The sequence below is a fragment of the Mustela lutreola genome, chromosome 1 (assembly GCF_030435805.1).
Source record: "Mustela lutreola isolate mMusLut2 chromosome 1, mMusLut2.pri, whole genome shotgun sequence".
Classification (NCBI taxonomy): Eukaryota; Metazoa; Chordata; class Mammalia; order Carnivora; family Mustelidae; genus Mustela; species Mustela lutreola.
The window spans coordinates 196,944,219-196,963,360 of NC_081290.1; the positions used below are offsets into that span (position 1 = coordinate 196,944,219).

Genomic DNA, 19,142 nt, shown 5'->3' on the forward strand with positions numbered 1-19,142 from the left:
CTGTGACTGGTCCTTGCAGTCCTGGGAGAAGGAGGGGGAGGCAGAGGGTGGTGGCCCCTAGAGCTGGTTCCACGTGAGCACTGCTGGGTCAGTCGTAGGTTTATTGCTTGTCAGAGCTGGCAAGGACCTGCTCTGGACGGAATTGTGTGCCCCCTGAATTCACATGGTAAAGCCCAGACCCCAGTGTGACCGTATATAGATAAAGGACCTTTAAGGAGGTAATTAAGGTTAAATGAGGTCATAAGGGTACTTAAGCGTCCTTGTAAGTAGAGGGGGAGACACCAGAGATCTGTCTCTCTGCACACACAGAAGAAAGGCCACATGGGGACACAGAGAGAAGGTGCCTCTGCCAGGAAGAGAGAGCTCACTAGCAACCCTCCTTTCTGGCACCTTGATCTTGGCCTTCCAGCTTCTGGAGCTGGGAGAGATAGATGTCTGTTGTTTAAGCCACGGGTCTGTAGTATTTTGTTATGGAAGCCTAAGCCCTACTCCTACAGAGTGTCTGATCCAACCCCTTTATTTTACCCCTTTATTTTACCGGAGAGGAAACTGAGGCTCAAGGAATGACTCTCCTGAAATTCACAGAGCAGGGTCTGGAACCCCGGCCCCTGCTGCCCGGTGCTGTCCTTCTGGTCATCGGTCTGCAGGAGTGTGAACTGGGCTGGGACGGGGGTGCAGAGGGCGAGCATGGCCTCTTGCTCTGGCCTGCTGTAGCACCCTGCCAGGCTCTTCCAGGGCCCTTCACCACATGGGTGATGCAATGCGCTGGGGCAAGGTGACCCCCGGACGGGCACAGCAGGGTGACTCCGACCTTTCTCTTCCCTGCATGGGGTGTGTCCTCTGCAGGACAGAAATCTTGGCAGGGGCCGCAGGCTGACCCAACTTCAGGAAGGGACTGGACAGATGCCCAGATGGGAAGGAATACCCCTTGCCTTCCTTTTCATCCTTGTCTGGATGATCTATTCCCTCAGCCATAACAGGGGCGGCTCCAGCCCAGGACAGGAGTGAGAGATTTATTTCTCAACTGGCAGCTTCCCCCTGGGTGGACTTGTGCGGGAGGGAAGGCATTTGTCCTGGGTTCTGGCACCAGGATCTGGGTGGGGGCCCAGGGCGGGGTGGGGCCTTGTCAGCAGCCCTAGGGCAGACTCCTTGGCGGGGAGTCAGGTTTGGACAGGAAAGACACACCCTCAGAGAAGCGTCATTTTGGCCTCATAGCCCCGACTGGTGATGAAAGCCTTGCTTATTTTTTCAAGACCCAGGAAAAGGAACGGTGGGGTAGGAGTGGGGAACGGGTCATGCATCTCCCCACTTTCTGAAGCCCAGGAGAGCCACAGGAAGCAGCGAGCTGGGGTTCTGGAGGCCTGGACCTCCAGTTTCAGAGCCTGGGCGCACTGGTTGGCCCTGGGGGCGGACACAACCTGGCAGCAGCTGTCCCTCTGTCTAAGGCTGTACTGAGAGAACACAGGAAGGAACGCAGCCCTGGGTGCCGCGAGACTGTGGTTCAGGCCACTCACCAACTGAGAAGGGCAGTCACTTCTCTTTCAGGCCTTGCTTTTCTATCTGTACATCAAGGGAGCTGGACCAGCCATCCTCCACCATCCTGTTCATCTTTAAAGGCTCTATGATATATAAACGCGGTCTGGGATTCTGTTTACAATTTCCTTGAGTGGAGTTTGGTTGGGGGAGGCTTTAACCTGTACCTGGGATCTTATTTTTATTCAGGTAGGAGAAAGCCAGCAGATCAGGGGATGAGTGCCCGATTTGTTACAGCCCCCAAGAGGAGGGGGAGCCCTGCTCCACATAGGGTCACGGGGATGCCTCAGGGGTGGTCCGGCAGCAAGGGGAGCAAGGGGAAAATGTGGTGCCCGCCTTTGTTGGGGTTCTTGTGGGAAGGAATGGACAAAGGTTTTGGGATTGGGTGGTTTGAATCATTTCCAGAAGCTCTTGGCTGTAGGACTGATCTCCAGTTATCCAGGCCCTAAGGATTCAGAGTTGGAGGAGGCCAGCACCTCGGACTCCCAGCTGGTTAAAAGGAGGTGGTGAGGGTTTGGATGCTGGGCTATTTGCATATCAAAGGCGTGTGCTCGGCGCTTGGTTTCCCGTCTCTAGGAGATTAGCTAAGCCTGGGAGTGGCAGTCCCTCCTCATTGGGAAGGCTTTGGGATGTCAAAGCATCAAAAAATATAAAAAATAAAGACCCTGGGCGCCTGGGTGGCTCAGTGGTTAGGCCGCTGCCTTCGGCTCAGGTCATGATCTCGGGGTCCTGGGATCGAGTCCCGCATCGGGCTCTCTGCTCGGCGGGGAGCCTGCTTCCTCCTCTCTCTCTCTGCCTGCCTCTCTGCCTGCTTGTGATTTCTCTCTGTCGAATAAATAAATAAAATCTTAAAAAAAAAAAAATAAAGACCCAAGTATACAGGGGCAAGTTCAGGGCATTTCCGGCTCATGGTACCTTGTGTGAATTACAGAAAGACACCCCTGCAGATAGGTACAGCAGGTGCAAGGGATCATAAGGGATTATGGGCTGGATTTCCTCAGTCGGGCATCTTGGACAGGCAAGAACCTAAAAAGCCTTACCTCACAGCCCTGGAAAGTTGGCCAGATTTAGCAAATAAAAATACAGGATACTCAGTTAAATCTGAATTTCAGATATACAGTGAATAACTTTTTAGTCCAAGTATGGCGTATAATTATGCCCCATGCAATATTTTGGGATATACTTATACTGAAATTCAAATTTAACTGGGTGTCCTGTATTTTATCTAGCAACCCTAGGCCCTGGCCACTTCTGTCCGTGAGCCTCCTCCTCCGACCTTATTCTATTCTTAGGGTCTTGACCGAGCCCAGCAATTACCCCAGGAAAGAAGAGAGGAGGACAGAGTTGCACAGTCAGGAGACAGAAAAGGTCAGATAAATAGAAACAGAGGATGAGAGGGAAAAACTGACATAGAGCGAGAGAGAAAAAGACAACGAGAGGTAAGGAAGAATGGGAGACAAAAAGCACACACACAGTGCAAGAGGCGCAGAGTTGGGGAAAGGGGGCTCTCCGGGTGAGGCCCCTCCCCTCCCCCCGGAGCCCCTCCCCTCCCCCTTCTCCCCCCCCCCCCAGCGGCCCCGCTCCTCCCCTTGCCCCAAGGCCTCACCTTGGAGTAGGTGGCCCCATTGATAACCTCTCCTTTCCTCAACCAGATGATGGAGGCCGCAGGCTTGGCGTTGTCTGCATGGCAGGTGAGGTTGAGGGGGTCCCCTGCCCGCAGACTGATCACAGGCCCCCCCAGGATGACCGGGTCATCAGGTGGCACTGCAGGGGTGGAGGGGAGGAGAGAGGGGTAGAGAGGTCAGACTGAGGGCGCTGCTCGCCTCCAGCAGGGCTGGCAGGCTGGGCTGGGTGGATTTTATGGAGCCAATGACAAACAATAATTATCATACTTTAATAAAATGTATAATCCCCTTGTATTATAACAATAATACAACAACAGCAATAATCCCTGACATATGCACGGCATGTTTATTTGCAGCCGATGTTCCTGCCATCATCTGATCCGCCACTCGCGATGAGCCGTGAGGGGACAGGGCCGGCATCATTAGCTCCGTTTCACAGATCAGATTGGGAGGCAAAGCTCCGCTGCCCAGATAATATCTGTACTTTCTTTCTTTTTAACTTCTCTCTCTTTTTTAAAAACAAAACGCTGTCACATCTGTCGTCTGATTTAATCCTTACAACAGTCTTGCAAGGTAAACATTATTATTATCCCAATGACATAGATCTGGAAATCGAGACATTAAGTGACTAGCTCAAGGTTGCTGGGGAACGGGCCCCAAGCCAGGGCCTCTGACACCTGCAGCTCCCCTCCACTCCTTGCCCTTGCAGGGGTCAGGGGACAGGGGGCAGGCAACCTTGCAAGACTGAGATGGCGTTTCAGAGGGCTATGCGACCCTCACACCTCCTTAGTGCTTGATTCTTCCAGAATGGCTCCAACTGCCTCATCCCAGAGTCAGGGCGAATCTCTGCTCCCCACTTCTCCTGCTGTGTTTCACAGTGGGGTGATCGGAGACTTGTGGCTCCTGAGAGGTGGGGGTGCTGCCGTGGGGAAGATGTCCATAGCAGCGGCTGCATATCCCACCTGACCCAGCACAGGGCCCAGTTGCTGGCAGACGCTCCATCACGTTTGCCAAGTCCATGGAGTCACCCCTTTGATCCCCTGGACGACCCTGGGATGTGGGATGGGCACTTATGATGACAGGTGACCATCCCTTGGAGGAGAGGCCCAGAGAAGTTTAATGACTAGCCTAAGGTCACAGAGCCTCTTCTCCTGTTCCCGCTTAGGGACACCTAGAGGGTCTCAGGTTTCTGTGGTTCCCTGCCTCTCCTCCCCGGACCAACAAACAAACCACAGAAGGGGAAGGGCTCCCTGGAGACTCCCTGGGAGGTCCCTAGGCTTCTCCTCCACCTCCCTCACCCCACCCCCAGGGAAGTGCTGGGCCAGTCAGTTCTGGAGGCCTGAGGAGGGCTGAGCTGCATGTTTGCTGAGTGAATGGATGGAGGGGAAATCGGGTGCTGACGGATGGGGGTCTTGGCACAAAAGGCCTTCTTTGCCCAGTTGCCGGAGAAGGTCCTTGTCTCCATCCAGGCCCTATGCAAGCTTCTGCCCGGTGGGATCTGGGAAGATGGACTCAGCAGGGTCAAACAGCTTTGCCAGCCCGGTCCTGACCCAGGGCCCCACGCCCACAACCTGCCTGGCCTCCCTCCCCTTCCCAGGGCCTGCCCACATCTGCCACTCTCCTAGGGCACCCAGGAGACTAAAGGAGGCTCTGGGGCCAGGTAAACTGCAAAGCAGCCCCTTCAGCTTGTGTCTGTGCCTCCTTCCTTCCTGGCCTGGAGGAGGCCCAGTTCAGAACTATACAGCCCAGTGAGTACCAACTTCCATGTTTCTATTTTCTGAGGAAAAACAAACCCTTGGGGTTTCCAAGATGCTATTAGCAGCCCCAGAACTCCACTGGAGATCCTGGCCCAGAGAGGCCGTTGGCCTCATCCAACCCTGCCCAGCCTCCCCAGGGGGCTCTGGGCTCAGGCAGATGCTGGTTGTGGGCTGGACAATGAGGATGACACCCCTTACCCCGCCCACCCCAAACTCCCTCATTAGTGCCGGAGGCCTCCTTGGTGCTGGTGTGGCCAGAGAGCAAAAGGGAGGCTAATGAGGGCTTTCCACAATGGGGGGAGGGGGTGTGACAGTTGTTGATGAGGGGAATTTTAGCTCTGTGCAATGCTGGGCCTCTTCCAGCAGGGAGGGCCGGGGCTGGGGCTCCTGCCCCCCTTTCTTCTGTGGGGGCAGCTTTCTCTCCAGTAGGTGTCCGGGATGGAGGCACTCCGGGTTGAGCTGGAGAGCAAGAGACATTGGAAAGAACCATTTCAAGTGTCAGGAATAGAAGAAACACTGGACCACCCCGTGTCTCTGGGACTCTCCAGGGAAGAGCTAGAGGGTATGGTCCTGTGGAAAGTACCCTAAATTAGAAGGGGGAACTCGGGCACGGGGTCCCTCCTTCTGGTTTAGTTTCACCGGATACAAAATATGAAAGGACAACAGGAGATCCGGACCGTTCCTTCTGGTGCCGACTTGTCTTGGGCCTGAGACCGTGGTTTCCAACCTTGGCTGCATATTACAATACTCTGGGGAGATTTAAAAAAATCCCATTGGCAGGCTGCACCCCACGAACTAAATTCCAATCTCTGGCGGTGGACCCCCAAGCTTCGGGAGGATTCCAGTGTGCGAGCAGGTTGGAGAACCAGCTGTCCCTGGGGCCTTTGCTCAGGTGCCTATCCCACTCTGATCGCAGCACAGAGCCCGAGGAGGTCTTTCTAAAAACCACATACAACGAGGGGCCGAGCTTCCTTCTTGCCGTTCTAGTCCTGTGTTTTGGAATATTGGATTAGAGGGAGCGCAGGGGAGGGGAGAGGGGAGTGGGACGCCCGCTTCATGAGTACCCGAGCGCGCACACACGCTCACACACACGAACATCCATCCTCAGAATGGGTCCTGATTATATCTTCCTAAATAAGTGGTTATCATGCGGTTATTCATGTAGCTATGCATTATTGATTGGCCTTCGCCTCGCTGCACACCAGATGGGGTAGGAGGGGGTGCGGATGGGGCCGGGGTGCGTGGGGTGGGAGTGGGTGAGGAGGGAGGAGTTTGGGGGCCAGGAGACTGAATAGAAATCAACAGTCGCTCTTGGCAGCTGTAGCGCGGACGGAACGGGCGACTCATTACCTCTCCATTCAGACTGGCCCGGAGCTGGGGCTGCTGGGTGTGGGGCAGCGGAGGGGGAGGTGGGGAGGTGGGGGGAGGCTGAGCCGTGGGGCCCGGAGATGCATTATTCATACGTCGCCCTCACAGGATTGGTTATTATCCTGAACCACTATAGAGTTTGGTCTCCTAATTTTTAATCACAGGGAAGGTGGAAGCGTTAGCCTTTTGTGATTAATCCGGAGATAAAAATAGTTGACTGTTTTGGTGTTGTGCTCATTGTCAGTCAAGAGGAAATGGCATTAACTGTTGGGTGACTGAGGCCCGAGGAAGCCTGGAAGGCACCCCGGGCAGAGCTGGGCCACAGAGCTGGACAGAAGGCCCGGGGAGGCCACAGCTCGGGCTCAGACAGGGGGCGGCTCCATGGGCACTGCTGGCCAAAGGGATGCATTGCCCAAATTACTGCCCCATGATCAAAGGGGCGCTTGGTCCTGGTTATGCCGGGCACCCATCTCTCCCTGTGTGGGAGGGGGCCCTTGAGGACTTTTCTTTGAGCTCTGCTGCCTGGGGCGGGGGAACTTGAGCGGCAAGGTGAGGTAGGGAGACCAAGTCAGGTGGCACATTGACAGAGGAGGAAACTGAGGCCAGAGAGCATAGCACCATCCAAAGTTACCTGCGAGGGAGGGCAGAGAAGGATGGGGATGGGCTCGGGAAGCGCGTCCTGGTTCCACCAGGAAGGTAAAGCTTCCATCTGTTTTCTGTACTAAGGTTCCTTAAGCCCTCTTAGGAAATAAAGGATGCTGCAGGGAGAAGCTGAGGAAGCCACCCAGCCCCACAGCTGTCTCTAAGAAGGGATCCCGTGATCAGAAGGCCTCAAGCTTCTGGACCAGAGCGTAGGCTGGGGTGACCATCTGATGTCCTTCCCACAGGACACCAGCTGGGCAGAGGGCAGAGTGGAGCTGGGAGTTTGAGGATTTCTGCCCTGTTCTGGAATTGCTCCCTGGAAGCCTACCCAGTGACCGTACGGTATCAAGCTTATTTGACTCATGGTTTTGTTTTACTTGGTTGGGCAATCTTGCCAGAACAGGCTGGGAAAATTGGCTTGGTGCCAGGCCAAGGGCAGCACTGAGGGGGCTCCCCTCAACATCCATTGGGTCACCTAGGTGGGTCCCCGGCCAGCTTCCTCAGGGGGTTGGCCCAGAGGAGGTTGGTTTTTACAGACGGCTGATGGGGCACATCAGCCCACAAAGGCCAGCAGCAGGGGCATGGACGGTCTTGCTGGAGAAGAGCGGGAGGTCAGCCAGGCCACCTTCCTGCCCCCACGGCACGGCAGAGCACCTCGCTGACCCTGAGCTCTTTGGATGGAACTCCTGGGTCTCCCTCTCACACACAGAACATTCTCCGGAAGTGGTGTTTTAGAAACCCCGATCCAACTGTGGCCTGGCTCTGTGTCGACCCTGCCAGGGGCTCACACTCTACCTAGAACATAGTTCGGACTCCTCCCTGTTGCCTATAAGCACCTGCACCTTCAGCCCTGGGCCGCCCCTGAAACTGACTTCCCTCTACCCCTGTCACCCACCATGCCCTGCCCACCGCCCTTCTGTTTGCCAAACACGCCAAGCTCACCCCCGCCCCAGGCCTGGCCCTGGCTCCTCCGCCTGGAATCTCTATTTATATCCTTGTCCTGCCGGCTGCTTCCCGTTAAGGAGGGTGTCTCTGAAATGTCACATCCTCAGTGAGGCCCGGCCACCCTGTACGAGCCCCCCACCCCGCCTTTACTTTCTTTATGCCCAGGTTCATCTATTGTTTGTCTCCCCTTATGACCAAGGAGACTTCTTGACAGCAGAGAAAGACTTTGTCTGTCTTGGATGTTGCTGAATTTGCGTGTCTGGATCCGTGCCTGGCATGTAGTCGTTCACGCATGTGTTGAGTAAATCAACCGAAGATGGCTGGAGGGGAGGTCTGTCACGGGCATTGGTTTCTGGGGTCAGCACTTTTTACTCTGTGTGTGTGTGTGTGTGTGTGTGTGTGTGTGTGTGTGTGGTGGGGGTAGAGTTGGGGGTGGTGGACGAGTGACTGTTGGGGGGCTGGTAAAGAGGGGAGCCTGCTAGCCCTCCCTGGGACGGCAGTGCAGAAACTCTGTTGTGTGACGCTGGGGGACAGGCTGCTTCCAGCCATTTCTGGAGAGGGCAGCCTGGGCTGGGAGGGCGTGGGGGTGGTTCTCAGTCTGTTTTCGAGGTAGCACCATTCCTGCTGGTAGAAGAGGGAGCCCAGTCCGGTTCACAGGCTGGGGAGGTGACAGGTCAGAGACACTTGGCAGGGGGAGGTTGGTTGCTGGTGCTTCTTTTTCTTGTTTTCAAGGCATCAGTGTTCAGCCCCAGGCCCCAGGGATCTGGCTGGGATGCAGGGCGGGCTTAGTTCATGCTGGGAGTGCCCATGCTGACCCCACGGAGGGAGGGCCCCCAGGGGCCTCTGGCTGCCCTTCCTCAGTGCATCCCTGTCTCTAGCTTCAGGCCTGCAGGCCAACCAGCATTCAGCACTCCCTCCTTCCCTCCTGTCTGCCCCCTGGCCTTCATCCTTCCCTTCCTTCCATTCAGCCTGTTCCTTGTCACCCCCGAAAGCACAGAGTGGTTAAGGAATCCTGAACACGGCCTGCCCTCTGGGAGCCGATGGGGAGAGACCTTCATGACTCAAAGCATGTGCCCAGGAGGGACCTACAGCATCTGCTTCACCGGAGAGCTTGCTTGGAAATGTGGACCCTTGGGCTCTGCCCCAAGACCTCCCACATCAGAATCAGCATTGAAAAAAGACCCCGCATAATGTATATGCACCAGTATGTGAGGTCTCCTAGAAAAATTACAAACTGATGAGTGCTTGGAAGGAGGAGCTCATTGGACAGTGAGAGCCCCCAGGGGGCCTCTGTCCCTTTGTTGGCACCCAGCTCCCTTTGCGAGTTCCAGGGACTTAAGTCAGAGAGAGGAGGTCCACCTGCTGCTTGCTGGAAATTTGGCTTGGCGTCAGGGCCCAGCATGAACCATATTCCACAGCAGGTTGGTTCCTTTGCCCAGGGCATTTCTTGAACTTGACGGAATGCTGGGGTTCTCATTGCTCGTCTTCTCCGGGCTCCCTCTGACTCAGCCTTCAAGACTGCACTAAGGGGTTGTCCGGTCCCTGGAGAATCTCCCGCTTTGTCTACGAGACTGTAGCATTCTGGGGACTCTTCTGTCTCAGTAGCTGACCTGGTCTATGGAAGTGATCTGCAGATGCTGTCCGTCCCCTCAACGGCCACCTCACCCACCCTGGATGTCTATCACCTGGCCTAGCACCTGCCTCGAAGGGGACACCCCGGCTGTGTTTGCTGAGCTGAACCTGGGTTGAGTCTATTACTTTACAAGCTGCATGATTGTGGGCAGGTTACGTAATCCAACAGCCCCTGCCCTCTTATCTGGAAAGTGGGGTGATAAAGATACTAGCCGGGCGGTTATGAGGGTTACTTTTATGATATGAAGAATGCCGAGAGAGCCTTGCAAAGGCTTATGCAAATATTGGTTATTACGTCCAATTTTTAAGGATAATATTTAGTTTGGGTGCTATGTGAAAGACACTGTGCCAAAGGCTCTCTTGTTTTATCCTCATTAACCTTCGAAACTGGTACTATTGGCATCTCCATATTGCAGAGCAGGAAACAGGTTCAGAAAGGGCAAATCACTTGGCTAAGGCAACACAGCAGACAAGGGATATGGTTGGAATTTGGATCCTGGTTTGTTGGACCCTATAACATTATCTGCTAGAGTCAGGGCAGCCTACAGACCTAACGACAAGCTGCAGTGACCCTTCAGAGCCCTTGCCACCAGGCCTCCTGTCCTCATCATGGTCCTCTGTCCCCACGTGGGTGCAGGAGGGGCTCTGCCTTTGCCTGTGGGCTCCCCTCCCCAGGCCAATTTCAGAGGGCTCTTGGAGGCATCGGCTTGGCTAGCAGTTGGTGCTTGAGAGGGGCCGGATAGGGAGTAGATGAATGATTTTTGCTGGTCAGACCCACTCACTGCTCACTTCGGTCATTGTGCCCTGCCGTCAGGTTCTGGGCTACAGGTAACCCCAGCCTCCCGTTTCCTCACTGCCGGGGATGCGCCACCTCATGGCCAAAGCGCAGAACCGCAGAAGGTCAACACAGGACTGGGGTTGTGGGGGTTTTCGCAGAACTGCTTTTCAGTGGGAGGTCACCTTTCATTCAGAAAATCTATACTGAGCAGCCACTCGGCGCCAGCCCCAGTGTGAAGCACTGGGGGTTCAGAGCTCCTGCCCTAGTGGAGAGACAGACAAACAATGTAAACGAACACGTCACATAACTTTGGGTTGATAAAATACAATGATGATAAATGAGACCAGGTGGGGAGTGGCTAGATCCTAAGCTGGCCTCCGGGATGGGATTCTCTTCTGGATTTCTCCTGTCCTTCCTGGATGATACTTTCCGTCTTTTTCCTGCCTTTAATTGTTGGTCTTGCCAAGGGTTTGCTCTTGCCCAGCCTGTGCCATTCTACACACGGTCTATGGAGAAGGAAATCACTTTCCTGTGGACTCAGCAAACATCTGTGTGCAGACGAACCCCCCAAAAGCATTGTCCACACTTTGGACACATTGCCCACACTGTACCACATTGTCCACATTGTCCACACTGTTTAATCAGAGAAGCCAGAAATCTGCACGTCTTTCTGGATTCTACCCTCCTTCACCCTGCATTGCTAACCATCCCTGTTGAAGGCTCTGAAATACCTTTCCCATCTCTTTCTCCCTTTCCATTCCTGATAGTCTTCCTGGCTCAGCCCCTCAGCGTTTCTTCCTTGGACTGTAATACCTCACCCCCTCCCCATGTTCCACACTGTCCCAGAGTGATCTTTACAAATATCTGGTCTTCTACCCCATTCACCGATCCATTCACTTGCCAATTTGCTGAATATTTAACATTCCTTTATTTGAAATCATTCAAAGAGGGTGCCTGGGTGGCTCAGTTGGCTAAGGGTCTGCCTTCAGCTCAGGTCATGATCCCAGAGTCCTGGGATAGAGCCCCGTTATCGGTTTCCCGGCTCAATGGGAAGCCTGCTTCTCCCTCTCCCTCTGCTGATCCCCTTGCTTGTGCTCTCTCTCTGTCAGATAAATAAATAAAAATCTAAAATAAATAAATAAATAAATAAATAAATAAATAAATAAAGCATTCAAAGACCCCCTAGAGCCATCTGGACAAAGTCTGAACTTAACTCCTGCCAACATCTCTAACCTCATTTTTCACCCCTTTTTGACTCCAATTCCTCTCGTGGATAAGAATGAGTTGCAATGCTTGGAATAAGTCCCTCTTTCCCAGTTGTTCATCTCCCCTTGTTTGGCTAACTTAAAGGCCAAGCAGATTGGATTCAAATCCTCAGTCCTTTATTCACTAGCTTGTGGTCCTGGGCAAGTTGCTTGGCCTCCCTGGGCTTCAGTTTCCTCATTTATAAAATAGGGACCATAATAAAACCAGATTGGCTGTGTAGTTGCCAAGATCAAGTGAGATGCAGTGTGGCAGAGCCCTTGTGAAACTGTCCAGCACTGTATGGATGGGGCACATGATTGGTTCTCCAAGCAGATGGGGCTCATTCCCTTGAAAGATGATGGGCAGAGTGCTTGGGGCTTAGAAGTCTGATGCTCTGTTCCCTTGGGAAAGTAGAGGTCGCCAGGCACTGGGTGAAGACCCCAATGCCCCCCCCAACCTTCACCCCAGGGGAATCCCAAGCTGCTCCGCCTGGCTTGGCTTCTCCTGCCCACTGTCCCCCCATATTCTGTGCTCATGAAGCTGAGGCCACTACTTCTGATGGGCTACAAAGGCATGTATGGGTTCAGCCGACCCGATGTGGTGCACAGGTGGGCCATCTCAGCTGAGCTCACCCACTGTTGACTCCACTAAATCCTGAAGTTTGGGGTGATTTGTTACACAGTGGAAGCTAACTGATATACTCAGTAGTAACCTACTATCTGCTTTGCTCCTACCCTCCAGCTTCTCCTCTCATACTTTAGGTGGACTGGTCCATTCCCCTCTCTGCAAGGACAGTCTGCCCTTTTAGAATGACATGCTTTTGCTTGTGAATTTCCTTCTGGAAAGAAATGTCCTTACTCTGAGTTTTAACTGGCTGGAATCCCAAGATCTCTCTGATCAGCTCGAAGACCACTTTTGCCTTGTTAACTCTTGGTCATTCTCGAAGGCGCAGGTTATTATCAACTCCTCTAGGAAGTCCCCTTCTGACTTAGTGCCTACCTCTCATTGTCCTAGAGCCATAGGCCACCTCCATGAGCTGTTGGTTGTCCCAGTAGCTGTGAGGTCCTTGAGGCCGGTCCTTATCAGGTTTTTTCCATCCCTATGTTTAGTATCCAGCCCATAATGATGTCTCAGTCAATAATCGTTGACTGGTGGGACATCTGGGTGTCTCAGTCTGTTAACTGCTTGCCTTTGGTTCAGATCATTATCTCAGGTTTCTGGCATCTAGTCTCATTCACATCAGGCTTCCTGGTCAGCAGGGAGTCTGCTTCTCCCTCTGTCTCTCTCCTGGCTTGGGCTCTCTCTTGCACGCGCTCTCTCTCAAATAAATAAATAAGATGTTTAAAAAATGCTTATTGACTGGTGTCTTGCCTGACCTGGCTGTGTCGGAAGCAAACTTCCCTTTCTTCACTAGCACTGTGCTCGTCCCTCTTACACCGGCTGTCACTGCCATCTGTGTTACATTTATCTGGGGACCTGTTTCGGGCTCCCTACCCCTCCAGAGTGGGAGTCTTAATGCCTTGTGCATCTCCCCCAACACCTAGCACATCACCTTGGACACCGTAATAAGAAAACAATAAAAATAATGGGTAATAGCTGATACTGATTGATATAGGACTTACAATCCTTCTAGAACTTAACAATACTTCTAAAACTCTTCCAGTACTTTGGAAGTGACCACCCAGGCCTCACAACAACCCTGTATAACATAGATATAATCATTATGCGTATATTAGAAATGTGGAAACTGAGGCACCAGCTCATCTCGGAGGTCTGCTGACTCCAGCGACCCGCAAAGGCTCGGGACACTGAAAAGCCCACCTCTCCCTTAGAGTTCCCGATGGGCAGGGGATAAGAAAGGAGGCAGAGTACTTGGCTTGGCTCCTGGCTCCTGGCTCTTGGCTGCAAGACTGCGGGCAAACCACTTAATTCTCTTTGCGAGATATTGTCTATGTCATAGATATTCTTGTATCTGTTTCATGGGGCCATCATGCTGATTAGATGAGTTAATACAAGTGCCTTGTTTCAAAGCTTGGCCCAGTGGTAAGAATGTCATACCATTAGCTCTTGATATCATTGTCATTGTTCAGTAAGTCCGTCCACATGGAAATAGATAGCTGCCTATTGCACAGGCAACAGCTTGTTTCAATCCCTTGTTCTGGACTTGCTCTATGCCCCCGGCCCCAGCCTCCCTAGATGTCATGGCCAGCACTTTGCCTCCTGTGAAATCACAGTGATGAGGAGGTGATTAGAGCCCAAAAGTCCTCATGGAGATAGATGGGATGGGTAGGGGACCATCTAGGGAGGAGGGGGCTACCATGGTGGGGTGAGGGCAGGGGAGACAGATGCTGGTGGGGGCTGAGTCAAACTAAACCATGTGTTTTCCTCCTCACATTGGGAAGGGTGAGTCTTCTGTTTATTTCAAATTAAACCCTGAAAGAAGGTCTGAGCCATCTCATCAGCAAGGGGCTATTTGCATGGAGATGGATTTGTCACTAATATTGAACAGAAAAGTAAGTCCGAGAATGTAATAAGAGCAGAGCGAGGGAAGGCTGTTGGGGAGGGGAGGGCAGCAGAGAGCAGGCACCGTGCACACAGAGGCGTGTGTGCGTATTTGTGTGTGTGTGTGCGTGCACATCCACAGGAGTGCCTGGCACTGCGTGATGGTGGCTGTTGTGTGACCAGTGAGCAGACAGACAGCATGACAGGCACAAGGTAGCTCTTTTGGTGGCTGGAGGGAGAAGCCACTAGGGAAAGGGAGTCCCATGAGAGCAGCAGCAAAAGGAACAGTGTGCCGTGGGGGAGTGCATCATAGGACCCCCGGGCAGGGGCAGGACGGGAAGGCAAGCCCAGGGTGTGTGTATCCTCCTTGGGCACCTGGGATGTGGGTCACCCTGCCAAGGAAAGGACTTGCTCTTTCCCCAGCTCAGCTCCTATGTGGATGGTCCCAGGGCAAGGTGAGCCCCATTTCTCTGTGCCTCTGTGTTTGCAGGAAACACGGGCTGTGGCTGCCTTACTGTGTCTGGCCAAACTCTCCAGCTGGTTCTGCCCTTGACTTGATTTTAGGATTCACCTGCTCACCATGGCTGGGTCTCGGGGAGAAATCTATCATGGCATCATGGGCTGCCAATGACATGTTTAAACCTCACAGTAGCCTCATGCTGTGGGCCCTCAAGCATCCTTATAGTACAGATGGGGAAACTGAGGCAAGAGGCCAATTCACTTGGGACCAGTTACGCAACTCACAAGTAGGGGAACCAGGAATCTGGCTCAGGCCCCTGTGAGTCCAGCGGCCTGGTCCTAACCTTGGTGCTGTGTGGCTGTTTATGAATGAGCAGTCACTCTGTGCCTCCTGTCCCTTCCACAGCTTCAAGGCAGTCATCCCCAGCCAGCAAAAGGCTGATGGGACTCAGGAGTGTCCAAGTTGGTTCCATAAATGAAAGCAGAACTGATATGGCTGGTTTTGCTATGGTCTCCCATCCGGCAAATCAACCCCCTTGAGGTGTTGTGTGGCTTTCAGAAGCAGGGAAATGAGGCCAGCAGGAAACCTCTCCTCCCAGTACCTAGAGCCTCAGAAGTAATTACAGGGATAGAGGGGCACAGGGGAAAGGTCACCTCATTAAGGGATTTACAAAATCAACAGAAGAAATTCCAATAATTGGCTTTTAAAAAGAGAGATCTGGAATGCCGTTTTGGCATGATGAAAACGTGACTGTGTACCATGTCCTCCGTTGGTTGCAGCAGCCGGGGGAAGGCTGGAGGAGGAGACAAGAAGGGACAGGGACAGAGAAATCCATGGAGGGGGACAAATAGGGAGAGACAGGCAAAGGGCGAAAGAGACAGAGCCAAGACGTGGAAGCCACCTGCTCAGGAAAGAGATGAATGTGAGGAGAGAAAATACACGGTCCCAAGCAAACGAGGCTGAGGCAACCAGAGGGCAGCGTGCCAAGTCGGGAGAAAAGCCTAGTGCTTTCTCTAGGCCTCTTACCACAAAAATTCATTTCAGGGAATCCCAGAAAACCACGAAATGTACCTTTCAGCTTCATGCAAATTTACCAAATCTGCTATTTGCCAGAGTCCTAAGAGGAAAAAAGTCAAAGTGTTTTTTTTTTTTTTTTTTCCTGATTGGAGCCTGTTTTTGAAAAAGCAGAAGTCTCTAAGTCTGAAAAAGGGCAACGCTTTAAGAATTCATTATAAAAAGGTGTTTTCATGTTCATCTACAGTTTAGCATTATAGATGTTTTTGAAATCTCCTATCACGGAGAGAGAGAGAGAGAGAGAGAGAGCAAGTCTCTCTTCCGAAGTTGGTGAGCACTGCATTTCATTTCCTGTAGAGAGGGTACATTTTATGGGTGACTGTGTGCAATCTTTCAGGATGCTACCACGAAGACATGAAGAGTCCATTGTCTCTTTGCAACTCCAGGGCATTGCTCGGATTAATCAGGCTGTGTGTGGCCTGTAGGGGGCTGGGAGAGGTTGTTGTGGGTTGGGGACCTCCAAGCCCACTCTGAGATAGGACGTGTAGTGTGGAGTCCTCTCCGGACCAGCCCCTGATGGGAGCAAAGGAGGCAAGATTGGCCAGAGGGGCCATCTGAATGGTGAAGGTAGCACTATCAAGGTCTCAGCAGACCCTCCAGGAGGTGGGGTTCTGGGACGGCCCTCAGGGTTGTCTTCTTCCGGATTGGCCTTATACTCTGTGGGCGCTGGTCACAGGGGGGGCTCCCTCCCTTTAACCACAGGTGATCCCGCTGGCCGTCTCTGACACTCTGGGAGTTGGGGAATGAGTCCTCCTGTCCTCTAGTCTAGAAGGGGGAAAAGGAATCTGGGTGGTACACCATGGTGTCTGTGGCAGGCACGGTACTCATAGGAGTTTTTGAGCCTGTTCTTGAAGTAGCAGAAGCTTCTAAGTCTGAAAAAGTGCACACCCTTGTCAACATTTGTTGTCTCTTGTCTTTTGGATGACAGCCATTCTAATTGGTGTGAGGTGATACCTCACGGTGGTTTGGGTTCTCATTTCCCTGATGAGTAGTGATGTTGAGCACCTTTTCATATGCCCGCTGGCCATTTGTACTTTTTTTTTAAGTAGGCGCCTCACACATCATGGAACCTAATGCGGGGTTTGAACTCATGACCCTGAAATCCACACCTGAACTGAGATAAAGAGTTGGCCCCTTAACCAACAAACCCACCCAAGCATCTCTGTATGTCTTCTTTAAAGATATTTTATTTATTATTTGACAGCGAGATAGAGAGCACAAATAGGCAGAGTGGCAGGCAGAGGGAGAGGGAGAAACAGGCTCTCCACTGAGCAGAGAGCCCGATGTGGGGCTCGATCCTAGGATCATGACCCAAGGCAGCTGCTCAACCCACTGAGCCACCCAGGTGTCCCGTATGTCTTCTTTAGAAAGCTGTTAATTCAGGTCCTATGCCCATTAAAAAAATTGTTGTTGTTGTTTTTTCTATTGAGTTGTATGAGTTCTTCATATGTTTTGGATTTGGAAAAAGATGATTTTATGGAGTGGAATATTATTCAGCCATGAGAAAGAAGGAAATCCTGCCATTTCCAACAGGATGAAATATGGATGAAACTGGAGGGTTATTATGTTAAAGTGAAATAAGTCAGACAGAGAAAGACAAATCCTGTAGGATATCACTACATGTGGAATTTTAAAAAGCCAAACTCAGAGAAACAGATAGTAGACTGATTGTTATCAGGGGCTGCAGGTGAGGGAAATGGGGAGATACTGGTCAAAGGGGACAAACTTCTAGTTATTAATAGCTTCTGGGGAACTCATGTACAGCATGTAGATGATAACCAGTAATATTGTATTATGTATTTGAATGGTACTAAGAGAGAAGATCTTACATATTCTTGCCACAAAAAAGAAATAAATGGTCGGGGTGCCTGGGTGGCTCAGTGGGTTAAAGCCTCTGCCTTCGGCTCAGGTCATGATCCCAGGGTTCTGGGATCAAGTCCCGAATCGGGCTCTCTGCTCAGTGGGGAGCCTGCTTCCTCCTCTCTGCCTGCCTCTCTGCCTACTTGTGATCTCTCTGTCAAATAAATAAATTAATTAAATCTTCAAAAAAAAAAAAAAAGAAAAAGTAAAAAGAAATGGTCATGATGTATGTGATGGGTTGGAGGTGTTAGCTAATGCAGTGGTAATAATCTCATTTCCTAATATATGAAATGTATACATGTCAATACACTGTATATTTTAAATTTACAAAGTGTTTATATAATGTCAATTACATCTCAATAAAGCTGGAGGGAAAAAAGCTCAAGTCAGATATTTACATGTAATGCATGAGAAACAAAGAGCTCCTGTGTTTCCGGCTGACAGTGGCCTTGAATGACCTTATCAGATCTCCCCAGAACGCCATACAGGACACATAAGTTGTGACAGGGTACAAGATTGGGTGGAGGTGGGAAGGTTGCCCAGACCTTCCTGGAATGGAGAAGGAGCTCCTCAGAGTTTCCTAATCTTTTCACTAACATCCCAGTTAACAATAGAAGTGGTTACAAATCTCTGGGCGCCTGCCACTGTGGTAGGTTCTCTCCCCAGTGTTAGCCCTTCCTGTAGTTGCCCTTACATCCCTAGGAGGTAGGGGAGGGGAGGAGGGGCTGCTCTCTCTTCCCAGAATAACAGTCCCTTCCTTTCTTTTCTTTTCTTTCTTTCTTTTTTTTTTTTTTTTTTTTTTTTAAGATTTTATTTATTTATTTGAAATCAGACAGAAATCACAAGTAGCCAGAGAGGTAGGCAGAGAGGGTGGGGCGGGGGTAGGCTCTCTCTCTGCAGGGCCCAATCCCAGGACCCTGAGATCATGACCTGAGCCGAAGGCAGAGGCTTAACCCACTGAGCCACCCAGGCGCCCCTGTCCTTTCCTTTCTGACTCGTGGACACCTATGAGACCTTCACTAAATGCCTCCTCCGGACTTCACTAGACTATGACTGAGCATCGGCAGGACAGGGACCGTTCTTGTGTCTGTGTGTCCCAGGGTCCTGCTTGGTGCCTCAGCCTGTGGCGTAGGGCTGAGCCAGATGGAAGCTTTCCTTTCGGTCTTGCTGCATGGGATTCATGGGTGGCTGGGTGGAGGAGCCGGGTTGGGGTGACTTCCTGAGGGGAGCAGCCCTGTCATATCCCTCCTCGTCCCTCCTGTCCCAGCTGAGAGCTTGCATGGAGGTGGCCCTCAACAGATGAGCTCTGAATACACGAGAGAAGAGTAAGAAGAGATGCCCACGGAAGGGGGTACAGACGGGGAAAACTATGAGGATCTTTTGAGAGGGGGCAGATCTAGAAAACACTAACAACCACTATGATGTTCTGAGCATCTACTATGTTCCAGAAGGTCCTGCATGATCCTACTGGCACTCCATGTTGGACTCATGGGCCAGATTGGGGAGATACTACGATTTGGGGCTCCTACGGAGATGGCTTGTTTGGCGACGGCTATAGGCATTTGAGTCGCTGAGTTGGGGGCCCAGGGCAGCCAGTATCCCGTGGCTCTGCTGAGACCTCGGACAAGTCTCTTACCCTCTGTACTCCACACTGGCCACCTTCAATCACACCCCTTGCTCAAGGATAGTGACAACGGGATCCTTAAACACCTCCCTTCTTT

At 52.0% G+C, this 19,142-nt stretch overlaps 1 protein-coding gene across 5 annotated transcripts in view; it reads right to left on the bottom strand.

Moving 5' to 3' along the window:
- KIRREL3 (kirre like nephrin family adhesion molecule 3) overlaps positions 1–19,142 on the bottom strand; it is a 548,210-nt gene that overhangs the window by 44,351 nt on the left and 484,717 nt on the right. For all 5 annotated transcript variants that reach the window (XM_059184492.1, XM_059184482.1, XM_059184500.1 and 2 more), the window contains exon 6: positions 3,140–3,297. In XM_059184492.1, coding sequence (XP_059040475.1) covers positions 3,140–3,297 — 158 coding nt within the window. The remainder of the gene's footprint in view (positions 1–3,139; positions 3,298–19,142) is intronic.